Genomic DNA, 27,007 nt, shown 5'->3' with positions numbered 1-27,007 from the left:
CTTTTGCGAGCTTGGGAGCATTGGAGGAAAAGTATAAGTTGCCCCGGGGAAATTTCTTGAGATATATGCAGGTGAGGGCATTTACTAGACAACAGGTGAGGGAATTTCCATTGCTCCCGACACAGGGGATACAGGACAAGGTGCTTTCAGGGGTGTGGGTCGGAGAGGGCAAGGTGTCAGAGATTTACCGAGAGATGAGGGAAGAGGGGGAGGAGTCGGTGGGCGAACTAAAAGGAAAGTGGGAAGAAGAACTAGGGGAGGAGATAGAGGAGGGTATGTGGGCTGATGCCCTAAGCAGGGTAAATTCCTCTTCCTCATGCGCCAGGCTTAGCCTGATTCAATTTAAGGTGCTACATAGAGCACACATAACGGGAGCAAGATTGAGCAGGTTCTTTGGAGTGGAGGACAAATGTGGGAGGTGTGGCGGGAGCCCGGCAAACCACGCACATATGTTTTGGGCATGCCCGGCACTGGAAGGGTATTGGAAGGGAGTGACGGGAGTGATTTCGCGGGTGGTGAAGGCCCGGGTCAAACCAGGCTGGGGGTTAGCTCTATTTGGAGTTGCGGAAGAGCCGGGAGTGCAGGAGGCGAAAGAGGCCGACGTTGTGGCCTTTGCGTCCCTAGTAGCCCGGCGCAGGATCCTACTCATGTGGAAGGAGGCGAAACCCCCCGGACTGGAGGCCTGGGTAAATGATATGGCGGGGTTCATTAAACTGGAGCAGATAAAGTTTGCCCTGAGAGGATCGGCTCAAGGGTTCACCAGGCGGTGGCAGCCATTTCTCGACTACCTAGGGGAACGTTAGAGGGAAGACAGATGACCAGCAGCAGCAACCCAGGGGGGGGGGGGGGGGGAGGGGGGGTTTAGTTTAGGTCAAAGATAAAGGGGTTTTGTTACTTGTGTATTGTTTAAAATTTCTGTATTGTTATTGTTGCGTTTGCTTTGTAAGAGGGGAAAAATTGTTGTTTGGGAAAAAAATTTCAATAAAACATTTATAAAAAAAAAAAAAAAAAAAAAAAAAAAAAAAAAAAAATCTTGTCCTTGGGACATAAAATTCCCAAAGCATTTGAATATAGACACAAGGCGATATTAGGGAAGATGACCAAATATTTAATCAAAGAAGTAACTTTTAAGGAATGTCTTAAATGAGGAAGAAGCATTAGGGAGGTGATGAGGTTTAGGGATAGAATTTCAGAATTTAGGACTCCAGTAGTTAAAACCGTTTCCACCAGTGGTGCAGCAATTAAAATCAGGAATACTGTAGGCACAGATATCGGAGGGTTATGACATTACAGAGATGGGGAGCAGGTGAGGCCAGGTCATGAGGGGATTTGAAAAAGAGCGTGATAATTTTTAAGTGGAGGTCTTGCTTCCCCTGACATTACCCCATACTTTCTAAATATATATATATATTTTTAAAAAAATTTATTTTATACATTTATTCACTTTTTTAAAAAATTGTGTTTGTCCTCCACCATATGGTCTGATTCATTCTTTTTCCGGGTTTAAAACTGCAGAATTCTTCTTTTCTGTCTTTCCTTTCTCTTACAATTTTCAGACTGTTCAAAGCCAAATTTGAACTCGTTGAAATTTCTTGATTGACCACTTTATTTTCCTGTTTACTATAATAGTGTGCTGTTCAATGGCAATTCCCTCGCCTGCTGGATAAGGCTGCTGCAATTGACTACTGCTCCTATGTTTGGGAGTGGAAAACTGTCTGGGCTGCCTTTTCTTTATCGTCAACTTGCAATTCCTGGTGCAATGAAATACATCAAAACATTTCATATCTAATGTATTTAAAGGGAAATTAGTAAATGTTTATTAAGAATTGAACATTCACATACATTGTACATTGAGCACCACAGCAACTATCCTGTCAGTTCTGTTTGTGGAACTAAATCCTGATGTCCTTGTGCTATAGGTGAGGAATGTCTCACCTTATGGATTCCTGTACTACCAACAGCTACAGTCCCTGTTCAGGCAGTGTGGTCAAGTTGGAGCTATTTCATTTGATGGTTCAAAGTAAGTTTCATTTGGCCTGCCAATAACTTCATTCGTATGTTTTATATAAACTTGATCTCAATAACTTGTGAATAGTTTCTAAGTTTCATTGGCATAATTGCAATGTTTAGATTGTTTCCTTGTCTATCCAAAATCCTTTGAACTTGTAAGGAAATTTATATTGCATCAAGAAAATATAAAATTCACATTACAAAAAGACTGCAGATAAAGGATAAATGGAGAAGTGCTGCTGAGATGCAAGGTAAAATTTACAATTTCACTATTGATTTCATTAAGATTTTAGTATTTGCATTGAAATATACAACTTCAAGATTATTGATACTTACTGCATGTATTGGTGCTCTGGCAATGGAGGATTTCCTCTCCCATTAAGAATTTATCCCCAGATTAAATCAGCAGCAACATTTGTTTTCCCCCTTCAGAGTATTGAGTTAAGGAAAGAATTCAGCTGTTTGTTAAGATTCTGAATGGAGTCTTAATGATGGGATTGCTATTCAGATTGTTGAGTCTAATTTCAATATACCTGGCTACTCCTGCTTTGATGTCAACAAATATTTTCTGGTTCCATAACCAGAATTGTCCTGGTGACGAGAAATGCTGGAATTAGTGTTGTTGACTCGGCAGCAGGAATGCCCTGGCAGTGAACTATCCTAGAAATATGCCACCATCAAGACAAATTGCACTGAATCCCTTTGAGGGTAAAACATTCCAACCAGCAATATGGAGCTGTCTTAGAACAGGAGTTCAACACAACAAAGTCTTTGGTCACCTCCTGAGCTCGATGCTGAGGCCTCCTTTGAACTGGGCACTTCAGCCTTCACACCTATGGAGTTAATAAAAACGTAATGCAAAACAATGAGAAAATGCCTTTCTAAGGAGAGGACTGATATCCTCAAATTGATTGGGAAAATAGCTAAAGAAAACAGATTTTCTGAGGAGATATTTGTTCTGACAACTTGGTATCTTCAAAATGTGGTCAAGCAATCTGAAATGTATTGGAATCCTAAACAGCAGAGTGTAAAGTTCAGTTCTTTTGCTTTAAGATCTAATTTATCAAAACTATCAGACAGCTGAAGGAAGTTTTCATGTAATTTGTACAGTTCCCTCAGATCATGGTGGCATATCAAAAGACCTAAAATGGTATATATTCTGGTAGCCTTTAAGTGTTTTTATGGCACCTCTGATTCCTTTTGTTGCTGAAGGAAGTTTTTCTTTCTGAAAGCAAGTTGAGAATGATTTTACACTCTGGATTCCCTCTAGAATTTGTCGAATTTGCATTTTGAACCGCATATACTAAAACACAGATTCACTAAAGTTGATGCAAATGATCCTTATATATTTGTTTACAAGTGATGAAAGCTTATTTTATGATTTTCAGTGTCATTGAGAAGACTATAGTAGTCAGGAATCCATGGTGTAAGATTTGACTGACGGATCAATCTAGTCTGGTTGCTAGAATCTGTGTTTCGATGCAGAGCGACAGATGAACCGTGGTCGCACAATTTATGAAATGTATTAGAATTAGTCATAAAGCAGCATTTAATATCGGTGCAACTGCAGTTGACTTTGAACAAAACCCATATAATGAAAATATGTAATATGTGACAGAAAATTATTGGCTCTGGCATTTTAATATATATATCTTTTTTACTTGGGCTGGTGGCAATGGACAAGCTATTTGAGCAAAGTCCATGTTGGGAGAATGATCTCATAACTGGATTGAATTGTTGTAACTTTTCAAACAAAGGCCAAAGAAATTAAATGATTTTTGGAAATTATAATTTGTCAGTTTCAAATCCTATTCTGGCATTTGACAAACCATTGTTTTGATCAATAATAGGGGTTTTATTGAATTTGTGCAAAATCCAATAAAAAGAGCAGAGATCCATCCTGCAGTATATATGGCACTGAAAATGGCCCAGCAACGCATTCCCTTACAGTTAAAAGTTCATCCTGTGGAGGAGATTGAAGCATTGATTCAAGGACAACCTAGTACAAGTTTACGACGCCCAAGGTAATGTCTTATTTCGGTAATAGTGTACTTTTTAAAGTTTTGCAAATTGAAATATTGGGGAATTAATACAGTTTGGATTTGACCATAGATTTGCAGGAAATTCAGATGTCTTGCTGATCTAGAAGAAGAGATTCTACATGGGTACTCGCCTGTTATGATATTGCAACCGTCCCTTGTTAAATCAAGGTATAGAACTGGGATAAGAATTGTGGAGTGCTTTCTACTTGTATAATTAATAATGTGCAGAGACCGAATAGCCTCTTGCACTGTAGGAATTCAATGGTTCTAATTGTGTTAAAATGATTGATGGGGAAATGAGATAGCAGTACCACAGAGAGCAGGGCAGACTCTTTAGCGTGCCAATTCACCTACCCTGCAAATCTTTGGGTTTTGGGGGCGAAACTCAGGGAGAATGTGCAAACTCCACACGGACAGTGACCCAGAGCCGGGATCGAACCCGGGACCTCGGTGCCGTGAGGCAGCAATGCTAACCGCAGTGCCACCGTACTTCCCCCATTTGGAAGATTTTTGATTGTTTTCTGCAATAAAGCGATGATCTTGTAGTCAGTGAAGACCAATTCTGTCTGAAAGTTCTCATGACTACATGAGTATACTGATTTGGTATACCTTGCATGCATATGGTGTCATTTTTGTTCTTGGGATGTGGGAATCCACTGGCAAGAGTGATATTGTTCATCTTTATTTGCATTTGAGAAGGTAGGTGATGGTGGACTCTCTTCAAGCGCTGGTAATGGTTTTCAACACAGAATGGCTTACTAAAATACTTCAGAATGCAGTTAAGAATAAATTATTTTGGCACTCGAGTTACAGAGGAGTAAGGAAGCAAGTTTCCTTCTCGAAAAGACATTAATAAACCAGATGGGTTTTATGATTTTATGACAATCCAACAGTTTCATGATTACTTTTTGGTATAAAAGGAATATCATCCAAATTGGAAGAACAGTGGCTTCATACTGTATAAGTGACAACCTTAGCATATTTCAGCACCATCTTTATCATTGTTTTGGGAATGTGGGTACCAAGAGAGCTGCAATATTTATTGTCATCTCCTTCAAGCATTACGAGTCAATCACAATGTGACCAATTATCTCATTGATGCAGATTTTGTGTAGACTATCAAAATTGGACTGTTCAGCTGATGCCTGAGGAAAAGTCAAGAGGTCCTTTGGGATTGTCTTGCAATCCTGTTCCACTTTTTTTCACCATGAATGTCACAGAGGTAAGAAAACAAATGTGAACTTGAGAGGAATATTTGAGGCAAAGATCATTTCTTTTGCTGAGGGAAAAATTAAAGGATAAATATTTTGAGTAGATGAAGATGCAAAGCTGTAGGGAGAGTTTGAGACAGTAAGATTAGTTTTGGATTGCTCTAGCAATGAACTGGCATAGACACAATGGGCTGAATTGCCTTCTGTGCTGTAAACATTCATGGTTCCAGTTTCAAAATTGTAGTATGATTAGAGTCCAGTTATATACAGAATATATACACTATTTTATATTTGCAAAAGTGCAGAAATCTTGCTAATGCAATTATTGGAATGCTATTTGAAAAATTAATATTGACTACCATTTTGCCAACCATGCAAAGTGAAAATCCTGATGCAACTTTGAATTGTTAGGTTTGAATATAATGCATTCATCATCTAGTAATTATAATTGCAACTGCAGTGCTTGACTTGATGTTAGTTGTCTAATAATGCTATTTATTAACTTTAATGAATTGTTTACTTTTTTCACTTCAGGTTGTTGAAGTTGGACATTTTTGGGGTTACAGAACAGATGGAAAAAGCTTGCACACTCTAAGCAAATTGATGACTGAAATTAATCAGCTGAACTTGACAACACTGACAGTGGAGCCATGTCCTGATTTTTGTCTTGCACCATTCACAGATTGTAGTGAAACCCATTACTACAGAGCTAAAGTCTTGCAAGTTTCTGGTGATTCTGCTGAAGTAATAGTTTAACTTTTCACATCAATTTGTCTTTCTCCCTTGCTCATGCAACATTGATTAATAGCATCAGTTTTGTGGATATTAACTTGGCTTAGGTGCTGGCATACTCCTTGCCTGGATGAGTGCAGCTGCAACAACACTCAACAAGCTTGACACCTTCCAGGACAAAGTAGAACTTTTTTTTAAATTTAGAGTACCCAATTATTTTTTTTCCAATTAAGGGGCAATATAGTGTGGCCAATCTACCTAACCTGCACATCTTTGGGTTGCGGGGGTGCAACCCACGCAGACATGGGGAGAATGTGCAAACTCTACATAGACAGTGACCTGGGGCCGAGATCAAACCTGGGTCCTCAGTGCTGTAGGCATCAGTGCTAACCACTGTGCCATTGTGCTGCCCTTAAAGCAGCACTTTTCATTGACACCCCATCCACAAACACACACTCCCTCCACCATTGACACACAGTAGCAGCAGTGTGTGCCATCTACAAGATACACTGCAAGAACTCATCAAAGCTCCTTTGACAGCGCTTTACAAAGCAACAACCAATGCAATCTAAGGGCGGCAGAGACGTGGGAACACCACCTGGAGGTTCCCTTCCGTGCCACCTAACGTCCTGACTTGGAAACATACCACCGTTCCTTATATTGCCATTCCTTCGCTGTCACTGGGTCAAAATCCTGGAAATTCCTACCAACTGCACTGTGGATGTACCTACCCAACAGAGACTACAGCGGTTCAAGAAGGCAGCTCACCACCATCACCTTCTCAAGGGCAACTAGGGATGGGCAATAAATGCTGGCTTAGCCAAAGGAGCCAAAATCCCATGAATTAATGAAAAAAGCTTTCCGTCCAGAAGACTGGGTTCTGAACATAAGGCCATAAGACATAGGAGCAGAATTAGGCCCATCGAGTCTGCTCCGCCATTCAATCATGGCTGATAGTTTTCTCATCCCCATTCTCCTGCCTTCTCCCCATAACCTCATATTAATCAAGAAACTATCTATCTCTGTCTTAAAGACACTCAGTGGTTTGGCCTCTACAGCCTTCTGTGGTGAAGAGTTCCATAGATTCACCACCCTCTGGCTGAAGAAATTCCTCCTCATCTCTGTTTTAAAGGATCGTCCCTTTAGTCTGAGATTGTGCCCTCTGATTCTAGTTTTTCCTACTAGTGGAAACAGCCTCTCCACGTTCACTCTATCCAGGCCTTGATGTATCCTGTAAGTTTCAATAAGATCCTCCCTCATCCTTCTGAACTCCCAACGAGTAACAGAACCAGAGTCTTCAACCATTCCTCAAATTACAAGCTTTTCATTCCAGGGATCATTCTTGACACAATCTAGGCTGACACTGCAGAGCAGCATGGAAGAAATGCTGAATAGTTGGAGGTGCCATCTTCAGGTTGAAATGTTAAACAGAAGCTCCCATCTACCTGCTCCGATGAATGTAAAAGAAAATCCCATGGTGTGATTTGAAGAAAAACTGAAAGTGCTGGTGTCATAGTCAACATTACTTCCTCAACCAAAACCACCAGAAACAAACTAACCAGGACACCAGGGATAAAGTGGCCATGGACTTTTTTTTTAAACATCCACCTAGAGGGCGATAGGGGCTTGGTTTAACCTCTCATCCAAAAGATGGCATCTCTCTGCTTATTCCATTGAGAACATCTGTCTGGATTTGTCTCGTGTTTCTAGAGTGGAGTTTATTTTGTACTCTGGATGCATAGTTTATGTATATAGATTGAAGCTGGGATTGCTCCCCTTAGATAAGGCAAGGTTGAGGGGAGGTCTGACAGGCGCTCAAAATCGTAAAGTGTCTGGCCAGATTAGATAGAGAGAAACTGTTCTTATTGATGGAAGAGTTGAGAGCGAAACCGCACCAATTTAAGGTAAAAGCAAAATACTGCAGATGCTAGAAATCTGAAATAAAAACATAATATGCTGGAGAAACTCAGCAGGCCTGGCAGCATTTGTGGAGAACGCAAAACAGTTAGCACCTGTGGAGAGAGCAACATGGCTAACGTTTGGAGTCCAATATTGAATCTAAACTTTAACTCTGTTTCTACCGATGCTGCCAGGCCTGCTAGCATTTTCTGTTTCACAACCATTTAAGATGATTGGCAAAAGTACCAGAAGCAACATGAGAAAAGGTTTCTTGCAGTGAGTGATTAGGATCTCAAATGCGCTGCTTGTGCGTGTGTGTATTGGAGGCATATTCAGTTGTGGACCGGGATTCTCCGTTGAGGAGACTATCTTATCCCGCCAGAGCTAAATTGCACCTGATTTGCGCTCACGCGAGTCACAAACCGTAGCGCCACACATTTATGCATGGCGAGGATTGCGGCTATTGGGCTGCCATTTTGAGGGGCTGGCCTGTTGCCTAGGACCGACGGTAGTCCAGTCCCAGCTGACCAAGCTCTTCAATGAAAAACTGCAAGTCAAAATGCAAGATTGAGAGTGACCTCTCCGGTCTCTTCAGTGAGCGTAAAAGTCACAACCTGTGACTGCTGAAGCCAATCTGGCACGCCTGTTTGAAAACCAGCTGTCCCTACCAGCAAAATAGCTTAATAGTAACTGTGAGTGAAATAAATCTCTGCTGTAAAACTCACCTGTGCAATACACCTGGCTCAGGCAGAGGAAGCAGCACCTGTTAATTCCTGGTAAGAGAAAACCAGTCAGCTGAGTTTAAACCCCCTCAGTTCTTTGATCTGCAAGCCTTTCATTCATATCTCTGTGAAATTGCTTTCACTAGGCTTTGATTGACAGCTTCCCCACACACCCAGCTGTCTACATTGTTTTATTCACCTCCCTTCAAGCTTGAATGGCTTTGAAGTACCCAGCTGTGAAACTTGTATTGTGTGGGGCGGAGGTTGGCCCTCCAATGGACAGCATGACAGCATTGTGGTTATCACAGTTGCTTCACAGCTCCAGGCTCCCAGGTTCGATTTCCGGGTTGGGTCACTGTCTGTGTGGAGTCTGCACGTTCTCCCCGTGTGTGCGTGGGTATCCTACTGATGCTCCGGTTTCCTTCCACAGTCCAAAGATGTGCAGGTTAGGTGGATTGGCCATTCTAAATTGCCCTTAGTGTCCAAAAAGGTTAGATGGGGTTACTGGTTTACAGGGATAAAGGGGATAGGGTGGAGATGTGGGGCTTAAGTAGGGTGCTCTTTCCAAGGGCCGGTGCAGACTCGATGGGCTGAATGGCCTCCTTCGGCACTGTAAATCCTACAAAATTCTATGGACTTTGGGGGTAACTTCCTTAAAGAGTTACCCCCTTGACTCACCGCACCAGGGCCACATTTGTCAAGACCTGCACCAATTTTCACCAACGTGATTCCGGCTCAGAGAACTGGAGAATCACACGGGGCCCAGAGGATATGGTGCATCGTCAATAAGATGCAAATTTATCTCAATGACCTGCCGGCACGTGGTATGGACCTCTGATGGGTGCTGATACCGTTTTTTTTTTTTTGCCTGATGCTGGATTCTCCACCCAATCGCAAATTATCCTTCTGGCGTTGTGAGATGGAGAATCCAGCCCATGGTTTTCAAAAGGGAATTGGATGACTATCTGAATAAATGTTTTCAGGGTTCTGGGGAAAAGGTAGTGGGACTAGCTAAGTTGCTCTTCCAGTGAGCCAGCACAGACATGGTGGGCGAAATGTCCTTTTTTGCTGTAACTGAAACATGGTTATAATAATAATCATTATTGTCACAAGTAGGCTTACATTAACACTGCAATGAAGTTACTGTGAAAAGCCCCTAGTTGCCATATTCCGGCGCCTGGTCGGGTACATAGAGGGAGAATTCAGAATGTCCAAATTACCTAATAACATGTCTTTTGGGAATTGTGGGCCAGCATTTGGAGGAAACCCATGCAGACACTGAGAACGTGCAGACTCCGCACAGACAGTGACCCAAGCCAGGAATCGAACTTGGGACCCTGGCTCTGTGAAGCCTTCGTGCTAACCACTATGCTACCGTGCTGCAGGAGGACCGGGACTGGGAGTTAAATGTCCAAGGGTACTCAGCATTCCAATAGGATAGACAGGATGGAACAGGAGGTGGAATTGCTTTATTGGTTAAAGTTGCCATCAAGGCTGTATTAAGAAATGATATTGGCACAAAGGGCCAAAATGTTGAATCAATTAAAAACATGGAGAAAAAACTAATTGGTAGGAGTAATTAACATTCTCCCGAGCAATACTTCCTAATTCGGGCAAAGTATAAACTAAGAAATAATGAGGGCTTGTGAAATGGGCACAACGGGGTGATTTTACATGCACATCACACATGGGTGATTTTAACATGCATATTGACTGGATTAATCAAATTTACAAAGGTAGCCTCGAGGGAGATTTTGTAGAGTGCATGAGGGATTATTTTGTAGAGCATTTTAATAATCGCTTATTGTCTTGTCACAAGTAGGCTTCAATGAAGTTACTGTGAAAAGCCCCTAGTCGCCACATACCGGCACCTGTTCGGGGAGGCCAGTACGGGAATTGAACCCGCGCTGCTGCCTTGTTCTGCATTACAGGTCAGCAGTTTAGCCCACTATGTTATGGAGCCAACCAAGGAGTAGGCTATTTTAGATTTAGTATTATGTGACAAAGAAAGGTTGATAAATAGTCTTGTCGTTAAGGATCCTCTTGGAAGGAGTGATCACAGCATGCTAGAATTTCAAATTCAGATTGAGCGAGAGAGGACAGAGTGCCATACTAGAGTTTTAGCATTGGGCAGAGGTAATTATTCAGGCCTGAGGAAAGAATTGGTCCAAGTAGACTAGGCACAAATAATTGAGGGTAGGACAGTTGAGGAAAAATGGTGGATGTTCAGGGAAATATTAAGCACCTCTGAATTAAATGATATTCTTGAGAGGAAGAGCAATTGTAAAAGGGAGAAAAACGTTCCATGGCTAAACGAGGAAGTCAAGGAGGACATAAAGGCAAAAGCTAGGGCATGGCATACCATACTGTAAAAGCTAGTGGTAAACTGGCGGATTGGGAGAACTTTAGGGGTCAGCAAAAAGCTACTAAAAACAGAATCAAAAATGCCAAGATGAACTATGAAAGGAAACTAGCAGAAAACATAAACACTGATACCAAGAGCTTCTATAAGTATATAAAGAGGAAGAGAATAGCTAAAGTAAATGTTGGCCCTTTAGAGGACGATACTGGTGAGGTAATAATGGGTAACACCGAGATGGCAGAGGCACTAAACCAAGGACTGAACCCTGCGGCACCCCACTAATTACAGTTCGTCAACGAGAGAAGAATCCATTTAACCCGACCCTCTGCTTTCTGTCAGTCAGCCATTCCTTAATCCAATATAGTATTCTACCCGCAGTCCCCTGCGATCTCACTTCTGGATCAATCTTTTATCCGGCACCTTGTCAAATGCCTTCTGGAAGTCTAGATATACCACATCCACAGACTCACCATTATTCACCTTGCTGGTTACGTCCTCAAAGAATTTGAGCAAGTTTCTCAAGCATGACTTAACTTCTTAAAACCAGCCGATAATGGTGGATTGAATGTTGTCTTTTCAAATGTTCAGTCTTCTCCTTCATGATTGATTCCAGCAACGTCCCCACCACTTTCTCCCTTTTTGAACAGGTGAGTTACATTAACATGTTTCCAATCCACCGGGACCTTTCCAGAATCCAGGGAATTTTGAAATATCTTAACCAATGCATCCACTATCTCTGTTGCCACCTCCTTTAACACCCTAGGGCAGCCGATCAGATCCTGGAGACTTATCTGCCTTTAGTCCCACTAGTGTGTTCTCTCCCTCGTGATGGTTATTGCACTCGTTGGCGAACTGTAATTATTGGGGTGCCACAGGGTTCAGTCCTTTTATCTTCATTGTTTATAATCTATATAAATGATCTGCAAGCAGGGACAAAGTGTAACATAGCAAAATTTGCGGATAATACTGAAAAAGGTGGGAAAGCAGACAATGAAGAGGCAATGCAGATTTTACAGATAGATATAGATATGCTCGGAGATTGGGACAAAATTTGGCAGATGGATAAGTGTGAGGTTATCCATTTTGGCCGAAAGAATACTCAGGCAAATTATTATCTAAATGGAAAGCAGATTCAAAATGCGTCTGGGTAGAGGGATCTGGGTGTCTTTGTTCATGAATCGCAAAAGGTCTGTATGCAGATAGAAAATGTAATAAGAAAGGCAAATGGAATGTTACGTTTGTTAAGAAAGGACTGGAGTATAAAAGTAGAGAAGTATTGTTGCAATTGTATGGGGTATTGGTGAGACTACATCTGGACTATTGTGTCCAGTTTTAGTCTCCTTATTTGAGGAAGGATGTGGTGGCATTGGAAGCAGTTGAGAGGAGGTTCACCAGATTGATTTTGGGGATGAAAGGGTTGACGTACGAGGAGAGCTTAAACAGTTTGGGCTTATACTTGCTAAAGTTTAGAAGGATGAGAGGGTATCTGATCGAGATATATAAAATACTAAAAAGAATTGATAAAGTAAATGTAGACCAAGTGTTCCCCCTTGTGGGGCAATCGAGAACAAGAGGTCACAGATATAGGTTGAGAAGCAAAAGATTTAGAACTGAAATGAGAAGGCACTACTCGCAGAGGCTGGTGAATTAGTGGAACTTGCTGCACCATAGTGCGGTGGAGACCGAATCATTAAATGGTTACAAGAGGGAGATAGACATGTTTCTGATTTTTTTTAAAAAAACTGGTTAAAGGGATATGGGGAACATATGGAATGTGGCCTTGAGACCAGGAAGAGATCAGCCATGATCTGATTGAATGGCAGAGCAGGCTCGAAGGACTGAATTGCCTCCTGCCCCTAATATCTATGTTCCTAACTATGATTCTACTACACTTTGTGCATTATAACCTAAGGTAGACTTAATTGCTTTCCCTCTTACACTGAGCAACCTAATAACTTAGTATAATTTACTTCAATGCTGTCTGTCTATCCAAATCCTTGTTTTTCCCTGTCCATTGTTAACTCCTAATTCTCATCCCCCTTGCCAAGATAGTTTAAACTCTCCCCAACAGTAATAGCAAATCATCCAGCAAAGATATTGGTCCCAACCCTGTTTAGATGGAACTCATTCCCCAGAATAAGTCCCACTGCCTGAGGAATCTACAGCCCTTCCTTCTGCACCATCTCTTTAGCCACACATTCACTCACTGTATTCTCTTATACTGACTAGTGCATCACACCAGGAGTGATCTGGAGATTGCAACCTTTCTGGTTCTGTTTAATGGTCTCTTTCCTCGGTCTGTAAAATCTACCTGCAGTCCCTCATCCTTCTATATACCTATGTCATCAATGGGCCACAGCCACATGTTGTTCACCCTCTCCTTAATGCTCTGCAGCCACTTTGACCCTGGCATCAAGAAGGCAGTGCCATCCTGGATTATATCTTTTTACAATCTGCATTTATCCCTCTGTGAACTAAAGCAACCCATTCAAATCCACTCCTCTTGGTTCATTATCATATCAAAACCACTTCTTACTATTAGTTTAGATTCTTGCAGCCACCGTGCCTCTTACTCCAATTAGCCATACTTGGGAATGAATTGATCTAATATTTTATAATTGATTTAAAGTAAATTAGAAGGTTACCAGTTTACTCACCACACATGACCCCTTGTAGTGTGTTGTCACTCTTTGATTTATTGCCACTGTGCTATGAGATAACTATATTGCTCTTTTTATCCCCGTCTTTGCGTTGCTACTGTTCTCACTGTGCACTTGGGTTCTGGCTGCTCTTGAACTGCTGCTACCATCACTGCTTGAACCATTTTCCAAGTTAAGCAATGATGTAATATGGTAAAACTCATTTTTATGGAAATATTTTACAGGTATTCTTTGTGGATTATGGAAATACTGCAAAAGTTGCTACAAATCTCTTACGGAATATTCCACATAATCTAATGGAGCATCCTTTTCAGGTATAGATGTCACAGCAGGTTAACTTAATGTCCTTTGTTCAGCAAGTAACTGGAAGCAAGGGTTAAAACTAAGCCATCCACTGTACCTATGTATATATTTGTGTCACCTGAATTAGATGGTTGTGATATTTTGAGCAAGGTTTTAAATTTAATCCTAAGTGCACAGCAAACAACAGCAAATTTACAGAATGAGGATCCAAGAATGAACAGCAACATGCATTTATACATCACCTGTAACATGTTAATGGTCCCAAGACACTGCAGGTTTGATTATGAAACAAAATTTGACTCCGAGTCACATGAGGATAGGTGATCAAAAGCTTGGACAAGGAGGTGGGTTTTCAGAATATATTAAGTGGTGAAATTTAAGGGCAGAATACCAGAGCTTTGGGGCTTAAGCAGGTAGACTGGTATTCTGTTATTGGTGGAGTGAAGAAATTGAGGGATGAACAAAAAGGCCAAAAATGGATGAGTGCAATGATCTTGAAGGATTTTAAAATTGGAAGATACTACAGAGGTAGGGAGTGGCAAGGCAGTCTGGGGATGGGAATAAAGGTAAGAATTCCAAAACCATAGGACTGGTTTTCATTCAGTTCTATTCTAGTCAAATGTATTGGGAAGGCATGATCTGCTAATCAAAACAAAATCAGAATATTTATCTGCAATATTAATTTGACAATGTTTGAGAATTAGTTGCAATGTTGGAGACTACACCGCTTTTTAAGGAGGCTAATTGGTTCAGTAGCTCTATCCAGTGAGCAGCTAATCAACACCTACCAAATTCCATATCCAATCTGCTGATTTGGCGGTTAGTCGCTGTGTTGATCCCCAAATTTCTTTCTCTGTCAGTCTGGCCTCAATAAAAGTTGAGATGGATTCGCACGTAAAAAGAAGTTATTTATTTAGCTTGCAAGCTTAATTCATCTTACAGAAACATAAGAGACATCCAGCCTCTTAAGCTCCAGAAAAACGACTGAACAAAGAGACAAAGGGATCTCTGTAAAATCAATTCAAATGGTATCAAGTTTCACATACTCGACGGACATAGGTCAGCCTATGTCCCTCCTGACCTGTTTGATCTATTCTGATTGGCTCACTTCCAATCCCTTTCTCTGGCCCCTATCAATGCAGCATCACTCTCATAGACACACCTCTTCCTGCTTTTTCCATGCGGTCTCAAACCCCTTTGTCCCTAACTTCCAGAATCAAAGTGGCTTATTTCTACATTACATTAACTAGTATCTCTAAAGTAACTATTTTATAGCACATTCGTCAGCTGGGCAGTTTTAGATTGGAAGGGTAGGTCAGGATTCCTACCTCATTTGCAGCATTCACTTCTGAACATGAATGGTTTGGAGAAAATTGTTGAGTGGTGGAGTGGGAGGACAAGTTAAAGGAGGATTTGTGTCAATGTTTTTGTTTTTCCTCATATCATTCTGTTAGTTTATAGTAGTTAAAGTAACTTGTTTTGGGGTTTTAGTTAAATGGTTCTTTTTGCTTGTTATTAAAATTAAACCAAATAATGTTAAAATACTACCAGAACAATTCAAGGATGCTTTTTATGGGGCCCTACAAATGAAGATTTACTCATTTAAAAACAAAAATTCTCAAATTGAAAGTTTCCCAGTGATTAATGCTTGTGGTCTTTTCTTGCCTCATTCTCTCAAAAATTCCAGCTCATTAATGTTTCCAGGCTATGGATCACTGTACTCAATCCTGATTTTTCTAAGGAAACTTGTGACAAAAATGGTGTTGGTAGCCTACCATTTTCCTTCAATTGGAAACAAGCTTTCATATATTTAATGTATGTAAATATATTTAATAAGTGATTAAGTTTCAAACTTGTTTTGTCGCACCATCTGTAAAGTGATACTGGTAGGTTGTTAAACTTGTATACACTAGTGGTCGAACCTTGAATTCTAACATTAATGGATTGATTTTCTCTCCCGTTTAGGCCCTTCAATGTCAAATTTGCAACATGCGTCCTTCTGCATATTCTCTGATACATGGAGATCAATGGAGTGCCAAGGCCAGGGGAAGATTCAGCTCCCTGGCGAAAAATTGTGTCCTACTTGTGAAAGTTTTCTCCATTGTGCACAATGTACTGCGTGTAGACCTTAGCATACAGTCTTCAAATGTTGACTGTAATGTGCGGGAAATCCTCATTAATGAGGGATTTGCTGAACCGGCTGAAGAGACGTACGAATCAAAGGTTTGATAATTGCAAATTAATACTGCTCAGCTATGAATTTAATGTACAAACTGACACAATTCCAATACTTGAATTTGGGCTTAAATCCAGGCTACTTGGTTGAATGTTTTCTCTATCTACTGACTATTAAAGGGCTTGTGTGAAATTTCATTCTTTGATGTAAAATGAGAGGGTATAATGGTATTGTAGGGGCACTCAGAGTTACATTGTTGGGGAAGAAAAGATGAATCTTTACTCTGGATATGATTAGTTTGGAAAAGGGAACATGTTGTTTGGAGTGGTGGAGAAGCTGCTGAGCTGAATATAAGGATCTCCAAGAAGGGCTGCAGTTCGATATAAATATAACAAAACAGTGGTGTTAATTGGGATGGGTAAAAAACTGGCATAATAGATTGGTTTTCCGTTTTGCACTCTGTCCCATTTTCTTTCCACTACCAGTTTTCCATCTCCACCAGGTGAAAATTTTGCACATTATGTTTACTGTGCATATGATGCACCACATTGTCTCATATCTAATATTGCTTCTGCACAGTCAATTATTTGCAAATCCGTTCTTTGTCTAGGCAAATTCATTTTTATTTCATTAGCTTACAAATCCAGCTGCTTAGATGTATTTACATAGATTACATAGAACATACAGTGCAGAAGGAGGCCATTCGGCCCATCGAGTCTGCACCGACCCACATTAATCCCTCACTTCCATTAAAATTTAAAATTAATATTTTAAATTTGCAAACAGTACCATGCAGCTATTGCGATTACTATGGATTCCAAAAATTTGAAATAAAAATAGTAGATACTAGAAATATTCAGTGCATCAGGCAGCATTTGTGGTGAGGGGAACAGAGTTGACATTTCAGGTCAATACCAGAGTGACCAATTGCACTGTATTTTACGTGATTGTCCCATCATTTTCCGATTTGTCTTGTATGTTGGCTTCCTGGGGCACCATAAATCCCATATTTTGCCGTGCAGTGACATAAATTACTCAATGTCCACTCATCACCATGCATGTGTGCACAGTGTTGCTGCGCATGCGAGCCCACTCCACTCGACCAGGAGGGCGAGCCAGCACTTTGGCTAGTACCTTTGTAAGTTGTTTGGCAAATAGGTGGTTGGAGAATGGTCTTGGTGGTATGCGGCAGTAGGCTCAAGTTGGGATAGGGGACAGGAAAGCAGTAGGCTCAAGTTGTTTGAGGGGGTTGGGCAGAGGTTCTGGAGCAGGTGCCGGCCTGAGTTGGGAGTGTGACCCATCTGGTGGCATGCCTGAATCAGGGCAGGTAGGGACAAGATGGGGAGAGGGTGATTCGGCAAGTCCGGGGTGGGTGGTTGGTGAGACTGGTCGCAAATAGATGTAAACTGGTATGATAGTAGGGATTATGGAGACATGGGGCGGGATGCTCCCAGCCCCGTGCCGGGCCGGAGAAACCCCGCCAACGGGCCACGCCACCCTGACGCCACCCCGACGCCAGCACGCAATTCTCCGCAGTGCAGAGAATCGGCGCCATTGACACCGGTGTGGTTGGCGGGCCGCTCTACGCGGCCGGCCCTCCGATTCTCCGGCCTGGATGGGCCGAGCGGCCGTAAGGAAAGAGCCGAGTCCCACCGCCGCCGTTCTAATCTGTTCTGGGCTGGCGGACCTCGGCGTGTAAGGGTCAGGTGGAGGCCTATGGGGGCGAGGGGGGCTCCGACCACGGGGGACGAGGGCCTCCGATGCGTCCTGGCCCGCGATCGGGGCCCATCGATCGGTGGGCCGGCCTCTGTGGCTGGTGGCCTCCTTTCCTCTGCACCTGCCCCGTAGTACTGCACCATGTTGCATCGGGGCCGGCGCATTGAAGGAGGCCACTGCGAGTTGGCGCCGGCGCCACCATGCATGTCCTCATTGGCGCCGTGCCCAGTTCGTGCCGAGATCTGCAGCTGGAGCGGCGCAAACCGCTGTAGGGGCCAGAATTAGAAGGGGAGCGGCCCGTTCATGCCATCATGAAACGCGACGGCGTTTACGACGGCGTGGACACTATGCCGCGGGATTGGAGAATCCCGCCCATGATTGCTGGGTGGCTGGGGAAGGGAATTCGACATTCCGCGGTATTCAGTATTTAGGAAGGACAGCCAAAAAGGGGATGGAGATGCATTGCTGGTTAGAGAGGAGATTAACACAATAAGATGGAAGGTTATTGAGCGCGATCCAATGCCCTCAACCGCTCCTCATACGACAAGCTCTTTATTCCAGGGATCATTCTTGTGAATCTCCTCTTTCCAAGGCCAGCACATCCTTCCTTAGATACGGGGCCCAAAACTGCTCACAATACTCCAAGTGGGGTCTGACCAGAGCCTTATATAGCCTCAGAAGTACATGACTGGTCTTGTATTCTAGCCCTCTCGACATCAATGCTAACATTGCATTTACCTTCCTAATTGCCGACTGAACCTGCTCATTGGCCTGAAGAGAATCCTGAAGAAGGACTCCCAAATCCCTTTGTGCTTCTGATTTCCTAAGCATTTCCCCATTTAGAAAATAGTCTATGCCTCCATTTCTCCTTCCAAAGTGCAAAGCCTCACACTTTTAGACATTGCATTCCATCTGCCACTTCATTGCCTACTCTCCCAGCCTGTCCAAGTCCTTCTGCAGCCCGCCTGCTTCCCAATACTACCTGTCCCTCTACAGATCCTCGTGTCATCTGCAAACTTAGCAACAGTGCCTTCAGTTCCTCCTTCCAGATCATTAATGTATATTGTAAAAAGTTGTGGCCCCAGCACCGACTCCTGAGGCCCACCACTAGTCACTGGCCACCGTCCTGAAAAAGACGCCGTTATCCCCATTCTCTGCCCTCTGCCAGTCAGCCAATCCTCTATCCATGCCAGGATCTTGCCCTTAACACCATGGGCTTTTAACTTATTTAACACTTATGTGGTACCTTGTCAAAGGCCTTCTGGAAACCTAAATACATCACATCCACTGGTTCTCCTTTGTCTAACTTCCTTGTTACTTCCTCAAAGAACTCTTAACAGATTTGTCAGACATGACCGCCCCTTGACGAAGCCATGCTGACTCTGTCCTATTTTATCCACCGTGAAGACTGATGCAAAGTACCTATTCAGTTCCTCTGCCATTTCTTTGTTTCCTATTATTACTTCTCCATCCACATTCTCCAGTGGTCCCATGTCTATTTTTGTCCCTCTCTTACCGTTTGTCCATTGAAAAAAACTCATCCTATCTTCCTTTATATTACTAGCTAGCTTGCACTCATATTTCATCTTCTCCCCCCTTATTGCTTTTTTAGTTGTCCTCTGCTTGCTTTTAAAGACTTCCCAATCCTCTGGCTTCCCACTAATCCTCGCCATTTTATATGCTTTTTCTTTTGCTTTTATGCTGTCCTTGACTTCCCTCGTCAGCCATGGATGCCTTGTCCTCCCCTTAGCATATTTACTCCTCCTTGAGATGAATTTCTGTTGTGCCTCCCGAATAACCCCCAAAAACTCCTGCCATTGCTGTTCTACTGTCTTCTGTGCTAGGCTCCTTTTCCAATCAACTCTGGCCAGCTCCTCCCTCATGTCTTTGTAGTTGCCCTTATTTAATTGTAATACTGTTACATTTGATTCCAGCTTCTCCCCTTCAAACTGCAGGGTAAATTCTCTCATATTGTGGTCACTGCTCCCTAAGGGTTCATTCACCTTAAGTTCCCTAATCAAGTCTGCCTCATTACACATCACCAAATCCAGAATTGCCTGTTCCCTGATACGCTCTGTCACAAGCTTCTCCCCAAAAAATCTCTTAGACATTCCACAAATTCCTTTTCTTGGGATTCACTACCAACCTGATTTTCCCAGTTCACCTGCATATTGAAGTCCCCCATGATTTTTGTAATATTGCCTTTTTTACATGCCTTTTCTATCTCCTGATTTATTTTCTGCCCCACATCCTGACTACTGCTAGGGGGCCTGTACATAACTCCCATCAGGGTTTTTTTTTTACCTTTGTGATTCCTCAACTCTACCCACAGAGATTCTATGCCTTCTGATCCTACATCGCTCCTTGCTTTCAATGTAACTTCATTCCTTACTATCAATGCAACCCCACCCCCTTTGCCCATCTGTTTGTCCTTTCAATAGGACATAGATCCTTGGATTTTAGATCCCAGCCCTGATCCCCTTGCAGCCACGTCTCTGTGATGCCCACAATATTGTACTGGCCATTTCAACAACCTCATTCGCCTTGTTCCGTAAACTCGTGCATTTAGGTACAACACCCTCCGTTCTGCATTGACCCCTTCTCACACTTGTCACCTTTTTTGCACTGCCTGAGGGTGATGTTGTTTTCTTATTTTGGTTCTCTATTTCCCCTTCAGTTATTACACCTTCTAAGCTAACACACCGGTTCCCACCCCCCTGCCATACTAGTTTAAATCCTCCTGAATGACTCTGGCAAACCTCCTAGCCAGGATATCAGTGCCCCTCCAGTGCAGATGCAACCTGTCCTTCTTGTACAGGTCCCACATGCCTGGAAGAGATCCCAATGGTCCAGAAATCTGAAACCCTCCCTCCTGGACCACCAGTTTAGCCACATGTTTCGCTGCACTATCTTCCTATTTCTAGCCTCACTGGCACATGGCACAGGGAGTAATCCAAAGATTACAACCCTAGAGATCCTTATTTTTAGCTTACCGCCTAACTTCCTGAACTCCTTCTGCCTATGTCGTTACTACCTATGTGTACTGCGACCTCTGGCTGTTCACCCTCTCCCTTCAGGGTGTCCTGTGTTCGTTCAGAGACATCCTTGACCCTGGCAACAGGCCATCCTGGAGTCTCTTTCACATCCACAGAAGAACCTATCTGAGGCCCTTACTATAGGGTCCCCTATAACGATTGCTCTCCTGCATTTTGGTCTCCGCTGCTGAGCTACAGAGTCAGTTGTGGTGCCACTGTTCTGGCTGCTGTTGTTGTCTCCCTGAAAGGCTATCTCTTTCCCCCTCCACCCCTCCAACAGTATCCAAAACAGTGTACCGGTTAGAGAGGGGGACAATCACAGTGGATTCCTGCACTGACTGCCTACCCTTTCTAGCGGTCACCCATTTGCCTGCCTGCACCTTGGGTGTGACCACTTCTCTATAACTCCTATCTATGATGCTTTCCGCCACCTGCATGCTCCTAAGTGCATCCAACTGCTGCTCCAACCAAACCACGCGGTCTGTGAGGAGCTGCCATTGGTTACACTTGCTGCAGACGTAGTCAACCGGAACGCTGGAAGCGTCACGGATCTGCCGCCTGCACAGATGGCGCCTGCATCCCGCAGAGTGACATTTAAGCACTAGTTAATTAATTTAAAATAAATACTTAAATTGTTATTAGATTAAGTTACAATTAACTATATGGGCCCATAATTATTACTGTAATTACAGTAAAAATTACAGTAATGTTTACTGTAAAATTAAATACTAATTTCTGCCCTCTGGTTCAGTTACTCCTCTACCGAGTTAATTAATTTGTTTTTTCAATATTCTCTTTTTCAAATTGAACAGATTCCCTAACCAGCCAATTAGGTCACAGCTTTACTATGATGTCACTTCAGACCCCCCCCCCCCTTCACCACACACACAATTTGAAAAGGTTGTTATATCACTTAGCTTCCCAGGATGCTCTCTGGATCTTTTCCTGCAGGTTACCAGTTACAAAGCCAGAAAAAATAAAACTAAATACAAAGGGAAAAAGCACCTTCCACTCTACCGAATTACCACACTGCTTTCAATTCCCACTCTGGCTGCCTCACTCACTCAGGCTGCCTCGAACTTCATGTGCGCAAAGCCTCAAGACATCCATCGCAAACATAGACAGAATCAGGATGTGGGCACCCCACTACCTGTTTTGTGTGTGCCCCAGCATGCTGTGCTTCCCTTCTGAACGTGAACAACTGCTTTCATTAGTGCAGTTTTTACCACGTGCACCATTCTGGCCTGACATCTCCAAGACAAATATGTTCAACTCCATGCCAAGTTGGTCTCCCATGTGGAGCACAGAAGATCATTGAACTGTTTCTCACAATGGATCCATGTGCGGTGTACCAAATCATGTTTGTTCACCTGCACAGCTACCTCATTCCAGGTCTTTACTGTCTGGTAGGGTGGTCTCCTCTTGTCATCCAGTGGCATGTGTATTTCATACTCATCGTTCTTTGACTCTCCTAGAATGCGCAGACTGCCGTCAGAGAATCTTGGGCTTGAGTGTCCACCAACATTGTCAGCTTTCCTGCCATGCCCACCGGGAGCTGTTGCACTTACTTGATGAATGCTCCATTAGGCTCCTCCCCAACTCCCTCCAGGAAGCTGGCTGGACTTGTTTTATACCCACCTCAGGAAACCATTGGACCTGGTGCATGTTATGCTCCTGCACATGCCGGCAGCGCTGCACCATGTCCAGCCACATTTTTCACTGCCCAGCCTTTAATTGGCGAGCCAATGTAAAATTGTGTGATTCTGACATTCGCAGCAGAAGCAGACACTGTGGCCGCTTCTGAGTCAGCTGATCACTTATGCTCAACAAGTGCAAAATTCAAGTCACCATGTCTCTTTGCTGTTCTTTCCCTCATGAGAAAAAATAACTTCTTCTATAGCCCTGTGAAACCTGCTTAACTTTTTAAAACCTCTTCAATCTCTTATACTCAAGGCCATATCAGGCCACGTTTATGTAACCTGTTTTCGTAATTCAATCATCTTAAGATGCCTGACTCTTAGCAGCTGCTCCTCACTCTGCACAACTCATGCTCTACCCTCAATCACTGTGTTCAAATACATACACTCTCCATTTCCTCATCTCCCTCCATAATCACTTATTTTTACCATCCTATGCCATTTGCTCCAGTCACCACTTAACCTCTTAAATCCGCCATATTTCCCTCTCTGAACTACACAATACCCCATAATGATTCCGTTCTCTAGACTACTCCTACAACACCTCTCCAAATCATGCAAACCTCTTCTGAAACATCATTTACCACCATCCTAACAGCCACATTATCTGTAACCTTCAACTTTCCATCAACAATGCCACATCAGATTTGTTATTTCCTTTAACAGGAATTTAATTTTCTGGCTTGAAAGGAGCAAAGCGCCAATTTATCAAAGTAATCCATAAAATTGTATAGTACCAAGTAGTGCATTATCCAATGTTGGCCAGTGTTACAGGAGATCTGCTGGTAAATGTTATGACCCCAGCTAATGTTACTATTTGATAAGTCAGTTCCCGAGTGGAACCTGGCTTGATCGATCCTAACTTTTATTTTTTGCTTTGAAACATGGAGGGCAGCTACTGAACAGGGTCACAGGAGTCTGCTGATGAATGTTTAAGAAAAGGATGAAACATTTATTAAATTGAAAAAGATGAACTATATTATATTAGTCTTTCTATACCCGTACATGTAAATACAGATCCGTTAAGGATAACACAGGTTATAAGATCGATCTTGTACTCTAATGTTCACAGTAAGTGTACAGGCTATGTAAACCATTTGCATCCTGTTGTCAGTGTCATGAGAGTACCCTTGAAGAAATGGGTGTTTAAGAAATGTACCTTTAAGAAATGGAGCTGCTCATGTTACTGGAGTGATGTCAGAGTATGGGTTGTAGCCACTTAAATTGGCCAACTCCCGATTCAAAATGGCGAACGGCAAAGGCTGATGGGAAAGTCAGCCAACAAGACAAAAACGCGCAGCTGCAGGTTGGCTGTGTATTTACCTCTGGAAATGCCAGACAAGATCGATACCAGCCACCATCAGCATAACAAAACAACAGCCATCTGCATACTAATGAGCAATCCCCAGGAACAATAAGCAACATTTAGACACACAAAGCAAAACCAGACTCTTTGGCGCCAGCAGGAGCCTACACAAAAAGAGGTGAACGAGCACCTCAAGACCGCCCATCGATCAGAGAACTGCTCCAGCATTGGAGAAAATCGAACCAAGCGATTGGGACAAAGTCCAATCACTTGGGACCAGGTACAGGGTCCGCCCCGAAAGGCGGGAAGCCCCTGGGGACTATAAGAATTGAGCCCCAAGTTCAAATCGCTCTCTTCTCCACCTCTCCGCTCTCTTCACTCTTCAGCAGCTCCTCTTCAGCTCTTCCTGCCTGGGTCACCCAGCAACAACGAACCAACATTGACCGTGACCGGAGCAGTGAAGATCGAACTCGTATGTCGTAATGCAACACTCGCTATGAGATAGGTGCTCCGAGCTACCAATCTGTACCAACTTCGAATCCCGCAGGCTCAGAACCCGAACGAAAGGCCATTTGTTTCCCTGACCTGGTGGGTCAGTTCCAAGTTAAGTATAGGCCTGTTAGTTTAGACGTAGAATTTGTGCATGAGTAGCGATTACTGTGTATAATGAATGTGCTTTGATTTAATCAATTTGGATTATTTTTTTTATAAAAGATTTTATTCAACTTTTTCGGCCAAACAAAACAGTACAAAGGTTTTTCCCCTTTTTACAACAGCAAAGCAATATAAATAACCGTGACCGTTTTTTAACAAATAAATAAATAATATATAAACTAAATGGCAACTGCCATAACAAAAATAATAGCTCTCCCAAATAATAAAATCAGCAATTCAATATACATAACCAAGTACCAATATCTTTACAAAAACACCCCTGAGGACCCACCTGCCCCCCCCCCCCCTTCCCCCCTGGGTTGTTGCTGTTACCTTCCCATTTCCTTCATCGTTCTGCGAGGTAGTTAATGAACGGTTGCCACCGCCTGGTGAACCCCTGAGCCGAACCCCTTAGTGCAAACTTTATCCGTTCCAGTTTTATAAACCCTGCCATGTCGTTTATCCAGGTCTCCACGCCCAGAGGCTTAGCTTCCTTCCACATAAGCAGTATCCTTCGCCGGGCTACTAGGGACGCAAAGGCCAAAACATCAGCCTCTCTCGCCTCCTGCACTCCCGGCTCTTCTGCAACCCCGAATATAGCCAGCCCCCAGCCTGGCTTGACCCGGACCCCCACCACCTTTGAAAGCACCTTCGCCACCCCCACCCAGAACCCCAGCAGTGCCGGGCATGACCAAAACATGTGGGTGTGGTTTGCTGGGCTTCTCGAGCATCTCCCACACCTATCCTCTACTCCGAAAAATTTACTGAGCCTTGCTCCGGTCATATGTGCCCTGTGTAAAACCTTAAATTGTATCAGGCTAAGCCTGGCGCACGAGGACGAAGAGTTTACCCTACGTAGGGCATCTGCCCACAGCCCCTCTTCCCCAGCTCTTCCTCCCATTTTCCCTTCAGCTCATCTACCACGTTCTCCCCCTCATCTCTCATTTCCCTGTATATATCTGACACCCTACAATCCCCCACCCATGTCCCTGGGATCACTCTATCCTGAATCTCCTGCGTCGGGTGCTGCGGGAATTCCCTCACCTGTTGCCTCGCAAAAGCCCTCCGTTGCATGTATCGAAATTCATTCCCTTGGGGCAACCCATATTTTTCCGTCAGCGCTCCCAGACTCGCAAACGTCCCGTCCAGGAACAGATCCCTCAGTTGCACAATCCCAGCTCTCTGCCATGCACCAAATCCCCCATCTATTCTCCCCGGGACAAACCTATGATTATTTCTTATCAGGGACCGCACCGAGGCTCCCGTCATTCCCCTATGTCGTCTCCACTGCCCCCAAATTTTCAGTGTTGCCACCACCACTGGACTTGTGGTGTATTTCTTCGGGGAGAACGGCAGCGGTGCCGTCACCAGTGCTTGTAGGCTGGTTCCTTTGCAGGACGCCATCTCCAATCTCTTCCACGCCGCTCCCTCCCCTTCTCCCATCCACTTACACACCATTGAAATATTGGCGGCTCAATAGTACTCACTTAAGCTCGGTAGTGCCAGTCCCCCCCTCTCCCTGCTACGCTGCAAGAACCCCCTCCTCACTCTCGGGGTCTTCCCAGCCCACACAAAACTCATGACGCTTTTCTCGATCTTCTTGAAAAAAGCCTTCGTAACCATCACCGGGAGGCACTGAAACACAAAAAGGAATCTCGGGAGGACTACCATTTTGACCGCCTGCACCCTCCCCACCAGTGACAGGGGCACCATGTCCCATCTCTTAAAATCCTCCTCCATCTGTTCCACCAATCGTGTTAAATTAAGCCTATGTAAGGTTCCCCAACTCCTGGCTATCTGGATCCCCAAGTACCGGAAATCCCTTGTTACCCTCCTCAGTGGTAAATCCTCTATTCCCCTGCTCTGCTCCCCCGGATGTACCACAAACTACTCACTCTTCCCCATGTTCAATTTGTACCCCGAGAATTCCCCAAACTCCCCGAGCGTCTGCATTATCTCAGGCATCCCCTCCACCGGGTCCGCAACATACAACAGTAAATCATCTGCATACAATGATACCCGGTGTTCTTCTCCTCCCCTGAGTACTCCCCTCCACTTCCTAGAGCCCCTCAGTGCTATGGCCAGGGGCTCAATTACCAATGCAAACAATAACAGAGACAGGGGACACCCCTGCCTCGTCCCTCTATAAAGACGGAAGTAGTCAGACCTCTGCCTGTTCGTGATGACACTTGCCACCGGGGCCCTATATAGCAGCTGTACCCATCCAATGAACCCTGCACCAAAACCAAATCTCCTCAACACTTCCCACAGGTAGTCCCACTCCACCCTGTCAAATGCTTTCTCGGCATCCATCGCCACCACTATCTCCGCCTCCCCCTCTGGTGGGGGCATCATCATCACCCCTAGCAGCCTCCGTATGTTCGTGTTCAGCTGTCTCCCCTTAACGAACCCAGTTTGATCCTCATGGACCACCCCCGGGACACACTCCTCTATCCTCGTCGCCATTACCTTGGCCAGGAGC

The 27,007-nt window shown here is 43.7% G+C and overlaps 1 protein-coding gene across 1 annotated transcript in view; it reads left to right on the top strand.

The window, feature by feature from the left end:
• Nucleotides 1-27,007, top strand: part of tdrd9 (tudor domain containing 9) — a 255,517-nt gene that overhangs the window by 201,359 nt on the left and 27,151 nt on the right. Inside the window, exons 23-28 of the mRNA XM_072489934.1 lie at nucleotides 1,920-2,020; nucleotides 3,861-4,034; nucleotides 5,157-5,274; nucleotides 5,798-6,007; nucleotides 13,863-13,952; nucleotides 15,907-16,164. Of these exons, the coding sequence (XP_072346035.1) occupies nucleotides 1,920-2,020; nucleotides 3,861-4,034; nucleotides 5,157-5,274; nucleotides 5,798-6,007; nucleotides 13,863-13,952; nucleotides 15,907-16,164 (951 nt within the window). The remainder of the gene's footprint in view (nucleotides 1-1,919; nucleotides 2,021-3,860; nucleotides 4,035-5,156; nucleotides 5,275-5,797; nucleotides 6,008-13,862; nucleotides 13,953-15,906; nucleotides 16,165-27,007) is intronic.

Source organism: Scyliorhinus torazame, chromosome 2 (genome assembly GCF_047496885.1).
Source record: "Scyliorhinus torazame isolate Kashiwa2021f chromosome 2, sScyTor2.1, whole genome shotgun sequence".
Lineage (NCBI taxonomy): Eukaryota > Metazoa > Chordata > Chondrichthyes > Carcharhiniformes > Scyliorhinidae > Scyliorhinus > Scyliorhinus torazame.
This window is presented reverse-complemented; position numbering and strand designations above follow the sequence as displayed.